General features: G+C 46.1%; 1 protein-coding gene across 1 annotated transcript in view; it reads right to left on the reverse strand.

The window, feature by feature from the left end:
* Positions 1-17,662, reverse strand: part of alk (ALK receptor tyrosine kinase) — a 393,279-nt gene that overhangs the window by 85,709 nt on the left and 289,908 nt on the right. The window contains exon 5 of the mRNA XM_061258633.1: positions 195-322. Within this exon, the coding sequence (XP_061114617.1) occupies positions 195-322 (128 nt within the window). The remainder of the gene's footprint in view (positions 1-194; positions 323-17,662) is intronic.

Genomic DNA, 17,662 nt, shown 5'->3' on the forward strand with positions numbered 1-17,662 from the left:
TAGCGTTTAAAAACCCTCGACGAGGCTATTGCCTTAAAACCGACACCACGTAATACGAACCGCGTGTAATTAACTAGACACTGATGTGCTAGAGAACCTCCAGGCCGCCTGGAGAAGGGAAGCGATGACTCAAGTGCGGGGTAAACAGAAGCCCAGAGTGGGAAGAGGAGGAAACAGAAAACGGGGGGTCTTACCCACGGTGCAGTTTGTGGTGAAGAGGGGGCCGAATGTGGCAGAGTCCCGGTCGTTGGGCGTCCGGTAGCTGGAGGAGATTCGGAAGGGGGTGCTCTGGGACCCCAGGACGAGCCGCAGGACCGCCCAGCTGCCCAGGAGAGAGAAGAGGAGGAAGAGGAGGGTGAGGATGAGGAGCTTGGGTCTGCAGGGTCCCGCGGGGCCGGTGGGGCGGGTGTGGGCGGGGACGCCCTCCATTCCGGGGGAGAGGGCAGGGCGCGTGGCGGGGTCGGTCCCCTCAGGCATGGGTGCGAGCCCTGGCCCTCCCGCGGAGGGCCACCCCGAACCCGGAGCTTTCCGCGGCTGACGCTGGATACCCCCCCGAGCAGCCGGGACGAGAGACAGAGAGAGGGAGCGCTGGGCTGGAGAACGCCTGTGGGCAGCTGTCCGAGCGTTTGAGTGTGTGTGTGTGTGAGTGTGTGTGAGTGTGTGCGTCTGCGTTCAGCGCGCGGGAGGGTGTGTGTGTGTGTGTGTTCCTCTCGCTCCCGGTCTCCTCTGCGTCTGGGGGAAGCGGGCAGCCTCACTATCTCCCCTCTAGCCCTCGCCTCTCTATCAATGCGCCTCCTAATTTTATTAACTAAATAATGTGGATTGCATTTTCTCTCTGCACTATGGACCAATGATTTACCCCTTCCTCTCTCCCTCCCTCCCTCCCTCCCTCCTTCCCTCCCTCCCTCTCTCTCTCTCTCTCTCTCTCTATCGCTCACTTTCTTTCTCACTGTCCCACCTTTCTTCTCAGCGCTGTCACTTTCACTCATGTCCACATGCGGAAAATGAACTACAGGAATATTGAAGTGATATCACCACCCACAGGTTGGGGTTTAACTGTCACACAGGCATACATACACACGCACACACACACACAGAGCAGTTTATGTTACTGTATATAGTATGTTTTCTCTTTGGCGTATATCCTTTTCATCAAATTCTCAACATGTATCATGCAGACCAAAGTTAATTTAGGTGGGAATATTAATTTTATTTCCTTAACATAGTTTGACTGCACCGACAAATTGCCCTAAACAAAAATAATTATGAAAACATTAATCCAGCATGAAGCAGAATGAATGGCAATGTCTCTGGGAGTCAAGCAATTTTCAACACCACACTTCACATGAAATTGTACAAAAACGTTATTTGAAATTTCATAGACAGGGAATGTAATTAATTTCAAAGGCTCGTTTCGCATGCGTTTGCGAATTAAGAATGATTATTTCTTTATTCTGTAAAATTAACTTCAGGAGGTTTTTAGTTTTTGTCAAAGTAAGAACAAAATTTGGTTAACACGTTAACAGCATTATTGTTAGCACCTGTGATGCATAGTCATGAACACTGCAGTTCTACAAGTAATTTGTTCATTTGAATTGTTTGAAATAAGTTATGTTTTTATTCCCTATAAAAGATGTTTTATTGCAGACGATTATGATGCATTTTAGAAAAAAACAAAACAAAGTGGCTCATCAAAATTTGACGTAAAGTTAAGTCAACGGTTATTTCTTACAGTTAGGCTACAGTTCCTTCTCCTTGTGGAATAAGCAGCTGCTCTTTTACGTAAGATAAAACACCTATACTGCTTTATTTACACAAATATAGTGAGCCCTTTTCACAAACAGGTGTGTGTGTATGTGTGTATGTGTGTGTGTGTGTGTGCGTGTGTGTGTGTGTGTGTGTGTGCGCGTTAGGGTGTGACTGCACTTGTTTGTGTGTGTGCGAGGGTTTTAACACTCGTGTCTTACTGCGGTATGTAAATGTCACACTCCGATCGAGGTCGATTGTTCCGGAACATCAGATTCTCCTCTGAAACGGTGAGGCAGGGACACCGTTTGGCCTCACCTTTACGGCGAGAACACGGCCCCCGCCTCCCTCCGGCCGCAGAGAACGAGGGAGGGAGAGAGAGAGAAAGAGAGGGAGGGAGAGAGAGAGAGGCTGAAAGCGAGATAGGGAGCTACCTCAGAGGGGCACAGGAAGAGGCGGGAATGTGGGTAAAAAAATTTTTTTTTAAACTTCAACGTTCCTGCAGCTGAGATAAGCACGCCCAACCGCTCCACTGGCCTCCTCTTCAGCCCAATAGGGTATTTGAGCCTCGAGGACCCACCTGTGCCCGGTCTCCTGTACCTTTTTTTTTTTCACGGGACTTACACCACGCCGCGCGTCGGCTGCCTAGGCGCGGGTCTGTACTGTGCGACTCGCGGCTCGGATTACAGAAAAAGATAACCCGGGATTTTCAAAATGAGCCCTCCAGCCAAGAGTGACAAATCGGTATTGAATCGGCAGTCCGGGGAAGCGGCGGAGCTATTTATAGCTTCCCCCCGTTTTCGCGGAGGAGCTGAAGGGCTTCATTTGTGCCTCTCCGCTGTGCAGAAGCACCCCAGAATGTGCACCCGTAACTAATTATACACACACAGGCACAGGAAACAAACACATTGCTGGCGATGCAAAAATGCGAATGCCACCATGGTGCTGGCACCGCTGTTTACAGTACAGGACGTCACGGGCTGCGCGTTATCCCGCCTGCCACCACTAGGGGGAGCAGAGGTTTTTTCTGTTTTTTTACCTGCGCGTTTGTGTGTGTCTGTCTGTCTGTGTATGTTTGTATGTCCAGCTCAGGATATGATTGGAAGAAGGAGGTGGGATGGGATGATTTCTTACATGGGGATGGGGATAAAGGGGAGGGGGGTGGGGAGAGGGGATTGGATTTATTGGCCTGCAGAACTAGCCCACGGCTCTTCAGGGTAGAGGGGGCGCTCTAGTTAGCGCCACTCCAGTTATCTGCAATATTGCACTTCCTGGGTCTCAGAGAAGGATCCGCTTTATTAGTAGTCAAGGGAGGGTGATTGTGTTTCTCACCAGAAAGAGGCCACACAGAAAGAGGAGAATTGTGTGTGTGCGTGTGTGTGTGTGCGGGTGTGTGTATGTGCGCAGTAGAGAAGAAAAGCTGCAGGTGTGTGTGCATGCATGCATGTGTGTCTATGTGTGTGTATATTAGTGTGTGTGTATATGTGTGTGTGTGTATTTGTGTGTGTGTATATGTGTGTGTATATTAGTGTGTATATTAGTGTGTGTGTATATTAGTGTGTATATTAGTGTGTGTGTATATTAGTGTGTATATTAGTGTGTGTATATTAGTGTATATATGTGTGTGTATATTAGTGTGTATATTAGTGTGTGTGTATATTAGTGTGTATATTAGTGTGTGTGTATATTAGTGTGTATATTAGTGTGTGTGTGTATATTAGTGTGTATATTAGTGTGTGTGTATATATGTGTGTGTGTATATTAGTGTGTATATTAGTGTGTGTGTATATTAGTGTGTATATTAGTGTGTGTGTGTATATTAGTGTGTATATTAGTGTGTGTGTATATTAGTGTGTATATTAGATATTAGTGTGTGTGTATATTAGTGTGTGTATATTAGTGTGTATATTAGTGTGTGTGTGTATATGTGTGTGTGTATATTACTGTGTATATATGTGTGTATATTAGTGTGTATATGTGTGTGTATATTAGTGTGTATATTAGTGTGTATATTAGTGTGTGTATTAGTGTGTATATTAGTGTGTGTATGTGTGTGTATATGTGTGAGTGTGTGTATATTAGTGTATATATGTGTGAGTGTGTGTATATTAGTGTATATATGTGTGTGTGTGTGTATATTAGTGTATATATGTGTGTGTGTGTGCATGAGGCAGAGCAGCAGAGGTTCAGCCTCTCTCAGGCGATGCTCTTGCCCTCATTGCACACACAGCAGCAGCAGCAGCAGCAGCAGCAGCGCTGACAGGCTCCCTGTTTATGCGCTCGACCCCCTCCTTCCCGCGCTGCGTAAAGTTAGATTACACTCCAATCGCTCAGCAAACCCTCTTATCCACAGTGGCGTACGGACCAGGAGAGCACGAGCGTTCCTCTCAGGAATACAAACGCCCGGTACCGCCGAAGAGGCACCGATGGCCCATTCATAACCACTAAGGGTAATGTTAACCCAACAAACAACAATTTGTTTGGCAAAGAGAGAAAATAGCGCCGGTCAGATAACCTATCTTTACAGCGTTGTAGCGGGAACATTATCCCAAAACAAAATTCAAAGAGAAAGAAAGGATAAAGATCGGAAATGTAATGCAAATGTCTCTTTTTATTTTTTTTACCAGAGTTGAGCATATTAAAGGCTTCCGTCAATGCCTGGATTTTCTATTAAGATACAGCACTAAATTCAGTTTTTTTTTTTACTCTTGAGTTTGCAAGAGGCATTCACATAAAATTTTCTGACAGCACAATTTTTTTAAAAATACTTCAGGAATGCTTATTCCACCAGTGAAGTCCTGCAATACGTGGGGTTTGGCAACTGACCGTTCACAAGCTCAAATGTCTCTCTCAGCTGTAGCCCTAAAAGGTCAAACTTCACTGATTTATGACAAGTCAGTGAGGAAACTGGGCCTTTACCCTGACTCTGACCTTATTCTACCCACCTGATGCTTTTAAGCATATGGAAAAATGTGAAATGCTTATACAAAATCCACTGTGAAATGCTAATACTGCCATATAAATGCAAAAACTTACAGAAAAGTCATAACTGGTAATAAGAAGAGTGTAATGTGGAAGAGGTCACGGCCTTTGTAAGGGGAGGAAATGGCAGAAGATGTCAGGTAATATGACAATATTTGTATTTGTCCCAGGCAAGAACTACAGCAAATTAAAAAGAAAAATTTTGAAGACTGCAAAAAAAAACACTCCATGTGGGTATTATTAATACCGCTAATTACAGTAACAGAGATATTCTTCATTAAAATTCTCGTAACTCATAATAATTCCAACCTCACGGCGTCTCGAAAACACTGACCTTTAATTTGTCTCGTCTGCGTTTTGTGCGAGTGGAGCCCATTACCCGGCGATATTACCTCGTTCCATCAAAATAAAAGCGCGCGACAAGGGTAACATTTGGTGCAAATTTATCAGCCGTGTTTTATTAACTTCTCTTCATTTGTAAACAGAAGAGTGTCTGTTGCGCTCCGATCCGACCTCGGCGACAAGGCCTCTGAAGGTCATTCGGAGAGAGGGACAGCGGGGGCTTGTGAGGTCACGCTTGTTTGGGCGGACTTCCGCCAACTGCAAGGGCGAATTGAGTAAATACACACATTCACTGGTACACTCTCAGAAATTATAGGTACGAGGCAAGTACCTCTGACATAAAAGGTTTGGCTTAGTGGCGAATTTGCTTGACTGGGACTCGGTAGGTTGGTGGTTCAAATCCCAGTGTAACCACAGTAAGATTCATGCAGCTGTGGGCCATTGAGCTAGAAGGCGCTTAACCCCAGGGGGTATCCTTAATTGTTCTTTGTGATTTACGTTGTGTTTCGGTATTTTTAGTTGGCTAGGTAAGCAGTATTTGGATAGTTAAGTTTGGTCACTTTTGCTTTGTTGTTTCTTTGTTTATTTGTTGTTTAAAAAAATTATTATAATAATAGGCCCTGGTCCTATCCATCTTTGTTGTACGGGTAGCAATTGAAATTGTACTTCCCTCTAGGGTCTTTCAGCGCACTTATCCCTGGTTATGGGTATGCACTTTGTTGTACGTCGCTCTGGATAAGAGCGTCTGCCAAATGCCAATAATGTAACGTAATGTATTGGCCCCTGCTTAGTCAAATCAACTGTTAGTCACTTTGCATAAAAGTGTCAGCTAAATAACTGTAATGAAATGTAATGGTATGAAAAGTGTACAGGTAAGAACAGGTAAGAAATGCTTGTCGCTGGGGCGGTACCCGATAGGTGCATAAAACTGTACCCCTAACCGGAGATATATCACCTACTTTTTTGCTTGGAAAATGTACTAATTTGTACCCAAAGAGAACATTAGATGTACTTTCAGGGTACCCTTTAGAAATGTGATCCTTGAAGAACAAAAAATGTACCTCCACTCTCACTTCATTTCTGAGAGTGTCGGTGAGTACGTAAATGCGTAAATACGTAAATAAATAAATAAATTCATAAGTAAGTAAATAAGAAAGTAAATAAATAAATTCATAAGGAAATACATAAATAAGTAAATACATTAATACATAAATCCATAAGTAAGTAAATCAATGCAGAAGTAAATACATAAATACATTCATAAGAAAATGAATGAATAAATAAATAAATAAATAAGCACTAGTGCCCAGGCCCGTCAATCAAGCTTTAATCGTAGCGGAGGTTGTTCTTTCTCTTCCCTTTTACGTCTCCCTCTTCCTTGGCGATCAAACCGAGCAAATCAAGTCGCCGTTTGTTCCGTCGTTTCCAATTATCCCTTCACCCTAAACCCCATCATTCCCCATCAGTTCCATTACGGGCGGGAGTGAAGTTTCGCAAACGCCGTCCCCGCACACTCACGGAGGAGCTGATTTGGGTTACAAGCGGATAAGATAGGCCAGAACACGGTGATTAATGACAGAATATAGGCAATTGTCTTTTTTCGCGGGACTGCCGGCCTGGGTGCGGCTTCTTCTTGCTGCTCGTAGCGTCGGTACGCGGCGCTAATTTCACCCTGACAACCGAATCAAAGTGAAGCGCTACGTGAGCGGAACGGAAAAACATCCTCGTTATCCCGTGTACGCGATAGCCTAAGCAGCGCGCAACCACAACTCCTGTCGTCTACTCTGACCTGCGCTTCTGTTCCCCCCCCCCTCTCTCGTACACGGGCTCACCGATAATCACTCGCACATTAAAACCAAACCACGGATACGCACGCTGAGATACAGCGCGTCAAGCAACGCGAAACAACCATTTTCCGCCGTTGCTGTACTGTAGAAGCGCAGGCTGTGATGTAAAGGGGCTTGGCCTTTGCAGGCAGGCACTGGGTTTCATTCCCTTTAAAGGCGAAATTCAATTCCGCAGAAACCCGCCGTTAACCTCCGCGGCCATTCAGACGGCAAGGCCGCACAATTTAGACAAACTGAACAATGCACAATACCGCCTGTCGGTCACGTTTCCGTCCCCGTTCCCTTGTCCCGCCGGTCAAAGAGCGCACGGTCCCTGCTTCTCCGCCGGGACAATGATTCCAACCCAGGTGAAAAATAGCAATGCAGTTAGACAGCCCTCTCACCTCCGTTTAAAATTCTGGCATCTGGCAGTAAAAATGTATTGCTGTATATTAATATATTTGATTTACTGCAAATGGAAACAGAAATATTAATGCAGCATGCCCCTGTGGTGAGTTTTAGATGAGAGTGAACTGGAGTTTCAGAAACTGGATTGTGCACATATGGAAATGGAATCCACTGAACATATATTGAAATAAACATATTATCAAGCTATTGCAATACTTCACAAAAGTATGGGTAAATATAGAAACTCTTGCCACTATTCCACTTTTTGGCCTCAAAAAACTCTGGCTGCTTCAGCAGTGCGTTAGGGCTCATTGTCCTGCTGCCAGCTGAAACATTTTCCCATGAGTTTTGAGGCATTTCGTCGGATTTGAGCAGATTAGATGCTTCTGTACCCTTCACAATTCATTCTGCTGCTGCCCTCAGCAGTCATGTAAAAGTCACATCGATAAAGAGAAGTATATAACTTTATATAATAACCATAGTAGCTGCCGTGCAGTCACACGCCCAAGACAAACCCCTACCTCCGCCATGTTTCAAAGATGAGGTGCTCTCGGATCGATTCGTGAGCACAAAAGTTTGTTCCGGGACTTTGCCGTGAACCTTGCGAGGTTATGCTGATGCGGTCTTTCCTTTAGTCTTTAACTAAAGTAGTCTTTGACTCATCTGTGCCGACATCCCTGAGAGTGTTCTTCATCAGTTTTACAGTTCAAAGCCCTGCACAGTGGCTCCGTGGGTGCCTCACAACAGGAAGGTCCTGGGTTCAAGGCCCACCTGGGCCTTTCTGTGAGGAGCTTCATGTTCTCCCCGTGTCTGCGTGGGTTTCCTCAGGGTACTCCGGTTCCCTCCCACAGTCCAAAATGAGCTCATTAGCTAACTGTGGCACATTTACATTGATGTGGAAACTGAAAATGAGGATTAATGTGAACTGTCCCTCGTAAATGAATTAACATTACCCCCTATCAATAAATAAAATACATGCATAAAAATAGATTGCAATACGTATGTATGCACATTAGTTATTTACCAGAAGAACAGGTCATATACGAACACATGTGAATTCTAGCGTCGTATGTCAACATGGAATGGTCCATATTTTCATATTGCGGGCTAATTAAACTAATTGAAATAATTGAGTCAAAGGAAAACGGATGATTAGAAACAACAAAGCAAATTAGGGATTCAAAGTTTGACTTGATTGACGAGCCCCACGAGAAGGGGGGCGAGGGGGTTTGAGTTGGGTTGGCAATGCGATTACAGCGGAGAATGTAAAAAAAAAACTTCCGACGTTAATCCTGCGCAATATCCTCGCCGGAGAAGCAGAGATGGCTTGCTCCATAACTCAGCCTGTCGCGCACATCGTTTCCCAGTCCCAGCCCGTCTTGATCCTTCACAGATGGGCTTTGTGAGATTTGATTAAACAGCTGGGTGAAATCCGGTGATTTGACACGCAATCAAACAAACCGGGCGCCGTATTTAATGAAGTCTTTTATAAAAAAAAAAAAAAAAGAATGTACCGGTGACAAACGAGCGCGGGTAACCTTCGATAACGCAGCGCATTTCTCCGGGAGTGACACCGACGCCGGGCAGAATGCTCAGACACGATAACAGAAATGGGGAACAGCGCGGCTGATTGAGTTACGGCAGGTTCCTAGAGACTTCGCAGGTGCGCGATTTGTCATTGTCAGGCGTACAACGGTCCGGTCTAGACGCGACGCAGCGAGAAAGGCACGACTTCTCTCTCTCTCTCGGAGTAGCCACACTCAATACTGTCGACCCCTACTCTCTATATCTTCTAAAACTCGGAGCTTCTCTCCATGTGTTTTCAGTAGCATGGTTGAATATTCTGTGTGGTGTATTGTGTTTGTATTCCTCTCTCTCTCTCTCTCTCTACACTGAGCACCACAGCTGGCCAGGTGATGTTCTCTATTCAGGGCTGTTTCCTTGCAACATGCTACAATGACGCATATCGTATGCAAGTCCTGGTGTGTGCTATACTAGTCCTGCTACTGTTTGTTTTTTACATTACATTACATGGCAATTAGCAGACGCTCTTATCCAGAGCGACGTACAACGAATATGATATAAAGTACTGGTGTGTGCTATATTAGGCCTGCTACTGTTTGTGTGTGATATAAAGTGCATGTGTGTGCACCATGTGTGAGTATGTGTGTGTATGTGTGTGCATGTTTGTGTGTGTGTGTGATTTATAAAGTGCATGCGTATGTACCATGTATGAGTATATATATATCTGTGTGTGTGGGTGTGATATAAGATGTGGATGTGTGTGTGCATGCATGTGTGTGTGTGCGTGAGTGTGTGTGTGTGTGTGTGTGTGATATATATATAAAGTGCATGTTTACGTACCCTGTATGTGTAAGTGTGATATAAGATGTGGTTGTGTGTGTGCATGCACGTGTATGTGTATGAGTGTGTGTGTGTGTATGTGTGTGATATATAAAGTGCATGCGTATGTACCATGTATGAGTATATATATGTGTGTGTGTATGGGTGTGATATAAGATGTGGTTGTGTGTGTGCATGCGCGTGTATGTGTATGTGTGTGTGTGTGTGTGTATGTGTGTGATATATAAAGTGCATGCGTATGTACCATGTATGAGTATATATATGTGTGTGTGTATGGGTGTGATATAAGATGTGGATGTGTGTGTGCATGCACATGTGTGTGTGCATGAGTGTGTGTCTGTGTGTGTGTGATATATATGTAAAGTGCATGTGTATGTACCCTGTATGTGTGTGTGTGTGATATAAGATGTGGATGTGTGTGTGCATGCACATGTGTGTGTGTGAGTGTGTGTGTGTGTGTGTGTGTTTTACATCACCTCTCCTCAGTGTTAAGCATTGTGCCGCAGCCCTCGATGGTTTTGACTGACAGAGACCAACCGCAGTGTCACGCCACCTCCAGTCCAGCCCTCTGAGGTCACCTGACTCGCCCTCAGCCTGTTTCTGAAGCCGTTCTTCAGTCCCAGGTAAACAGGAAGTCACATTTCCCCCGCTCTGTTTTCCGTGTTTACCTCATATTATTTGGCCCAAGATACAATCTGACCGCGTCAATCTTTCGCTAATGTTTTAAACGCAGAGGACACGCAAAACGTCCTCACAGAAGAACAACAGGCCCTCATACGACCGTGTAATCTTATCAACCGGCGTATGGAAATGCTGAACAGCAGTGACGCGCTAAACACATCCCAGAGAAAATGAAAACAAAAATCAGTCACAAAAGCTATTGTTCAAAGCCGAGGACGTGATTTAAATAACCGTATATTCCAACGACTCACCGTGAAGGCAATTCTGATCAAATCTCGCTAATGTGAGCAAGTGATGGATAACTGCCAAAATGACAGCCGGGAAGTGCATCGCCTCAGATCGAACAGCCACTCCAATCAATAAAACTGCTATCGGCACATCTTCCTTCATTTCTTAGCCGAATATGTACATCCACGTTTGGCCCGGGGGTCCGACTATACCACGTACCCCACATAAAACTGTATGGGATGATCTGTGGCTGACATGCATTCGCAATATCAGTAGTACAGTGAACTGCTGGCGCCTTTTCCCCGCTTTGAAGCGGATGTTGTTCTAGCATAAACACACTGCTCACCTGCGAGACGCGTCTTCAAAAAGACAGCTCCCACAATGGCGGTTAGGGTCACAGGAACGTGTCTTGGTCTCCCTCTGAGTACACTAGTGAGTGTACCTTCGCACTTCCTTAGCAACTGCTTGACGACCACGTTTCTAGGGTTGCGGTCACCCTCACTGTCTTCACTCGGGTCCTCCGATGCCCCCCGTAATTTTTACGGACCATTTCATAGTAGTTACACCTGGAATCAAAATATTTACCCCGGTGTAAAAGCCAGCTCTGACCGGCGTGAAGTACCAGCTACTAGCTGTTTCAAAACATAGCTTGAGCTGGTCAAACCATGTTGAGTATGGAGCTGGTCTGAACTGGTTAACCAGCTACCAGTTGTTTCAAAACATAGCTTGAGCTGGTCTGAACTGGTCAGCCAGCTACGAGCTTTTTTAAAATCTAGCTTGAGCTGGTTTTTTTTCAGCAGGGTACCTAATAATTAATGGACTGGAAAATAAAGGGTTTCTAAAATAATAATAATAATAATAATCATTCAGCTTCATGGTTTATTTTCTTTTAAATGTCCTCTGTTCTATTGATACCATTCAATGATTGATAGAATAGCCAGAGCTCCATTAGAGCAAAGCCTTTTCCCAAGCTAGCAATTTTCACTGTTGAGCTGTTGAATCCCACATTGCTGGTTATCTAGGCCACATTTAAGGGCATGCATTCAAATGGGCAGGAGAGTAATCAGCACTGACTTACAGTGGTAGAGAAACATGGGTTTTAGGACTCGTTTTTTTATTTTACTTAATATTTTAAATGGGGATACGTTTGAACACAACACGGTCCGTTCATAAAAGGAGGCTGATGTATTATTTAACACAACACACTGACTCATACTAATACTAACACTAACACTAATGACTGTTCCACACAATTTGCACTGTGTTTTTCTTCTTGTTTTGTGTAATGACTCATGGCAGTCAGTATCAGGAATAAAAGGGACTGTCTACGGCACAAAGTGAAATGCAGATTATGTCCGGGGTATTGTAGCGAACATTCAATAGCGGCAGCTAGCGTCAGTGCCCGAGGTCCCGGTGACCCCTAACAACCCCGACTCTGAGGCGAAGTAAACGACAACTATTATTTTTCCGTGAGCTGGGCTGAGATGGAGTCTGAAAGGGCAGGCTTCAAAGGGAGGATTAGAGTAGCCCGTCCCCTTGATTTTCGGAGTAGAAAAGTGCTCGGAACAAGAGCTAACGATAACCCGTAGCCCAGTCTGCCATAGTTACCGAAGGGCGGTGTGACCGTAGCGGTGTGTGGCGAAACCTCGTACGGGAGATATTCTAAACCTGTAGCATCCGGCGAATACGAAGGACGTCCAATTACAGGTATTTAAAGCCCCCCCAAAAAGAATGAATGAACGAACGAATGAATGAACAGGCGCGCTTCGGGGCCTTTTCGTCAGCCATACCCGAGATTGCGAAGCACTAACAGCACCAAAAGTCCAAAAAGTGGTCTTTTTTGGACCGAGAGCAGTAGAGTGGTTCATAATGTGCCATTGACCTTGTATTTAAGATTTTGAGGGGTTCTGTTTAAGAGGGGTTCCGTTTTTCTCAATTCCAAGGCAGAGTTCTAGTGCTCAAGAGTAATTAAACACATCTTTTGCCCAGTCTCTGCCCACTTCACAAAGATGCGAATTTGAAGAAGGCGGCGGTTTTAGTTGGGGGGCCGGGGCGATATTTGAACATATTCAAATTCGGCGACGCGTTATAGTCAGAATGCAACATGTTCAGTTGTGTCCTCACTGTAGACTGCAGAAGAAGTGTGGGCCAAGTGCCTGTTGTGTCACCCACTGACTATCCATGGGCTGGTGAGGAGCATTTTTAAACTGCAGATGTTTACGGCGGCCGCCCTGTTGTACAATCTGGAGCCAGACACCGAGCAGTAGGGAAGCTGTACTGAGCGTGACCCTGATTCATCCATAAGCCTTGCTGCATTGTCCTAGTAACACAATCGACACATTAGACAAAGAAAAAACACCCAGAGCGACAGCATTTTCTTTTGGGAAACAATTATTGACTTGGCCTTTTGACCGCAATTGTACCATTGACCTTCCACTGGAAACGGGGGTGAGGTGACCTCCTGCCCTCAGGCTCTTAAAGGGTTAAAGGTGCCGAGACTGCCGTGTGCCGCTGTCTTCTCCGAAACGTGAACGCGTCGCCCGCAATACGAATGAGCTTCCTCCCGCCGTTCAGCCCACAGGGTTCAGCCACGGGGCTGCTGGCCGAGGTGGGGGGGCGCTCAGAAACAAAAGGCATTTACAATTATACTGCTCCTTCCCCCTCGCTCGGAGAAACTGTGTGTGTGTTTGTGTGTGTGTGTGTGTGTGTGTGTGCTTGTGGAGTGTATGTGTGTGTGTGGAGTGTGTGTGTGAGTGTGTGTGTGTGGAGTGATATGTGTGTGTGTGTGTGTAGAGTGTGTGTGTGTGTGTGCAGAGTGATATGTGTGTATGCATGTGTGTGTGTGTGTGTGTGCGCTTGTGGAGTGTGTGTGTGTGTGTGTGTGTGGAGTGTGTGTGGAGTGTGTCAATGTGTGTATGTGGTGGGATATGCGTGTGTGTGTGTGTGTGTGTGTGTAGAGTGATATGTGTGTATGTGTGTGTGGAGTGTGTGTGTGTGTGGAGTGATATACCTGTGTGTGCATGTGGAGTGTGTGAATGTGTGTGTGTGTGTGTGTGTGGAGTGTGTGTGTGTGTGTGTGTGTGGAGTGTGTCAATGTGTGTATGCGGTGGGATATGCGTGTGTGTGTGTGTAGAGTGATATGTGTGTATGTGGGTGTGGAGTGTGTGTGTGTGTGGAGTGATATGCCTGTGTGTGCATGTGGAGTGTGTGAATGTGTGTGTGTGTGGAGTGTGTGTGTGTGTGGAGTGATGTGTGTGTGTGTGTGTGTGTGTGTGTGTGTGTGTGTGTGTGTGTGTGTGTGTGTGTGAAGATGGCAGAGCGGGTGAGAGATAAGAGTAATGAAACACAGCTGACATTATTAAACTGTCATCCAGTCTGTTTTGGTGTGTGTGTGGGGGGGGGGGGGGTTAGGTTAGTTAAATGAACCCCCCTGCCCGCGCCCCTGAGGCTAACGGCTGAATACTAAGGAAGTGGAGTTGACAGGATCCATCAGTCTGGCAGCGTTGTCTGTGACACCAGGATAATCTGGGCACTGTTTCAATGGCACCTCTAATCACACTATACCTGTAACAGGCTGCTCTGTGTGTCCTGGTGCTGAGAAGGGCATGGGCTGGTATTACCACACACACACACACACACAACTCATACACCAACATATACACACTCATACACACACATATACACACACACAGACTCATACACCCACACACACACACACACACACACATACACACACACACACACACACACATACACTCATATACACACATATAAACACATATACACACACACTCATATACACATATACACACATATACAAACACGCACACACACACATATACACACACACACACACACAACTCATACACCCACATATACACACACACACGCACACACACACAGATGCACACACACACTCATACACACACATGCACAAACATGTCTATGGGGACTGTCACTAGACCTGCCAAGAAGTGACTATAGTTTTTGGACATTTTCATACAGATGCACACACACAAGCACATGCACACACACACATACACACACACATCCAGGCACACACACACATGCACAAATACACGCACATACATCAAACACATACAACAACTCACAAAAACGGATGGACAAAAGTGGACACACACCCCCTTTTCCCTCATCCCATGCATACCCCTGCTAAAGTACAAACACACCAAGAGAAGAACATGGTTTGTTTGAATAAACGTCTCATTTCTTTTCTTCTGACATTCCAGTGTTCTCAGCATTTTTGTGACGGTTAATGATGAGGAGGTTCCCTGGTCTGCCATACCTACTCTTACTCAGGACAAACAGAAGGGTCTCTCTCGTGTGGGAACCCACACAGGCCAGCGTGCGTGTGGTGGTGAGCTGCAGGATGCTGGTGTAGCTCTGGTCCTGCATACGAATCACGGTCTGATCCACAACAGGCCTTTCTGCACGCGTGCACATTTTCCACACCTTCCTCACACTGCCCGTCTCACTGACTCACTGGGTGAGACACAGAGCTGTGCTCACACAACATGGAGAGCAGGGTAATACATTCACACACACATACACACACACACACATACACATACACATACACACACATGCATGCACTCACATGCATACACAAACACACACACACATATGCATACACATGCACACACCCACATGCATACACAGATACACATGCATGCACACACACATGCACATGGATACACACACACTTACTCTGCAGTGTGGTAGCATGTAGCAAGTTAATGTGCTTGACTGGGACCTGGAAGGTTAGTACTTCAAGACCCAGTGTAGCCAAGATCTGTGCAGATGTTGGGCACTTGACCAAGGCCCTTAACCCCCCATTGCTCCAGGGAAGGAGTGACCCCTGCCTAGTCTAATCAAAGTCGCTTCGGATAAAAGCGTCAGCTAAATGACTGTAATGTACTCACACACGCCCAAACACACAGGCATGCACGCACTCACATGCGTACACACAGAGGCAGAGATACTGTATGTGCAGACAGGCAGCAGAGAGAGAGAGAGAGAGAGAGAGAGAGAGAGATGGAGGGGTATTTAAAGCGTGAGTGAACGCACAGCGTTGTAGTGTTGGCCCGGGGCCAGCAGCAGGGTGTGTAATGTCTGCAGGGAGCCCAGCGTCGTGGCCCCGAGCCTGTGGCCCCACAGCGTACACATGTACAGTGAGAGGGAGTGGGTCATGTGATCCCATGCTGCATATGCCCACACAGCAGTAACTGGCACCGCTCACAAAGGCTCTGCTGCGTATGAAGTATTGATGTCTCCCCCGCTCCCTCCCTCTCCCCCTCCGCCTCCCTCTCTTTTTCTCCCGCCTGTCTCTCTCTCCCTCCCTCCCTCTCTTTCTCTCCCCATCCATCCCTCTCTCTCTCTCTCGCTCCCTCTCTCTTTCTCTCTCCCACCATCCGTCTCTCTACATCTCTCCCCCTCCCTCCCTCTCTCGCTATCCCTCCCTCCCTCTCTCCCTCCCTCTCTCTCTATCTCTCCCTCCCTCCCTCTCTCTCTCCCTCCATCCCTCCATCTCTCCCCCTCTCTCCCTCCCTCTCTCTCTCTCTGCCTTCTCTGTGCTCCTTTGATGGGGTTTGTTTTTTTTGCATCATTTTTCCTGCTTCAATAATGCAGTAACATCATCTTTGCCGCCTTATTTATTTACTATCTAATGTCGGTTTGCTTATCGCTGCTAGGTCACTGATGATGAATACTGATACAACAACAACAGCAACAAAAATTCATACGACTCATACTACTATGCGCATACACACACATACATACACACGTACATGCATGCACACACACACACACACACACACACACACACTCTCTCACATAATGAAACATTTCTCAGTGGCTGCATCCTGTACCAGCAGATTAAAACAGTAAAGCGGATTTCAGACAAGCCTGTTGATTTACCGTCCCTGGCTAACACTAAAAGATGCACACAGTGTGATTTCCCCATGTCCTTGCTATGATGAAGAACCACCTCTTGTGGCTGGGGTGCCATATAAAATCGAAAGATCAAAGCCAGAGAAAGAAAAAAAAAGATTGTATGACAAATGCTTCAGCTTTTCAACGTGAATAATGTTGAAATAATGGCCCACGCTTAGGGAGAAAGGTAAATTGCTCCTGCAAATGGCAGTTCTGGTGATTATAGGGAGATTGTGCCCCATCTTATAGAATGTTTGGGGGAGGGGTGTGTGTGTGTGTGTGTGTGTAAATGGCGACATTCACTCGTAGTAATGACGAAAAGCGAGACACGGCAGCCGTTAATGGCAGTCCTGCCGGAGCATTCTTCCGCGTGAGAATGGGAAAAGTCGTTAAAGGAACGCCGCTGTGAGCGAGCCGGATGCCGGGGAACGTCGTCCGGAGCCGCCGCCGCGTTACGGCACACCCCCCCCCCCCTGGCAGCAGGTGGGACGGCGGTGAGCGTTTTTTTACGCGCCTGCGACCTTCCCCTGCCGTTCGCGATGACAGCCCGCACGACCGAGCGAAACCGTCGGCGAACGAGCTGCATTTCGACTGGGAAGCGCACGAAAAAAAACGACGCGGTTCATTCATAAACTCAAATTCTGACTCTTTTGTCATCTGTTCTTGTTTATCCCCCCGCTCGTCTCCCCCCTCTTTATTTCACTACTCTGTCACGGATTTGTATTTTTTGACAAACAAAATCATAATAAGCAGTTGTTCATAAACAAAGGAGACACGTGAAACGTCGTATTCCTCCATACACTCGTGGGAGTTTGTCTGCGCACAGTTGATTGACAGAATGGTGTTGTGCTGAAGAGTATGCAGAGTAACCCCTACAGCTGAGCACACTGTGAGGGAAGCCTGCTCAGTGCTGGCGCTAATAAGGTACTGTGTTTATAAACATTCGCAAATTTCTCAACATTTGAATGTTTGGCTGATATTCGCTGAATATCGGTGCGCGTTATTTCCCCAACAATATCCCTTCATTTGTTTCATTTAATTAATTTCTCTTGACAACCTTCCAGGTCCTGGCTACAGCTTCTGCACCGCTGTGAACTTAGTGGCTCTGCCAATATTATGTAGCTCTGCACACA

This window comes from Conger conger, chromosome 1 (assembly GCF_963514075.1).
Source record: "Conger conger chromosome 1, fConCon1.1, whole genome shotgun sequence".
Classification (NCBI taxonomy): domain Eukaryota; kingdom Metazoa; phylum Chordata; class Actinopteri; order Anguilliformes; family Congridae; genus Conger; species Conger conger.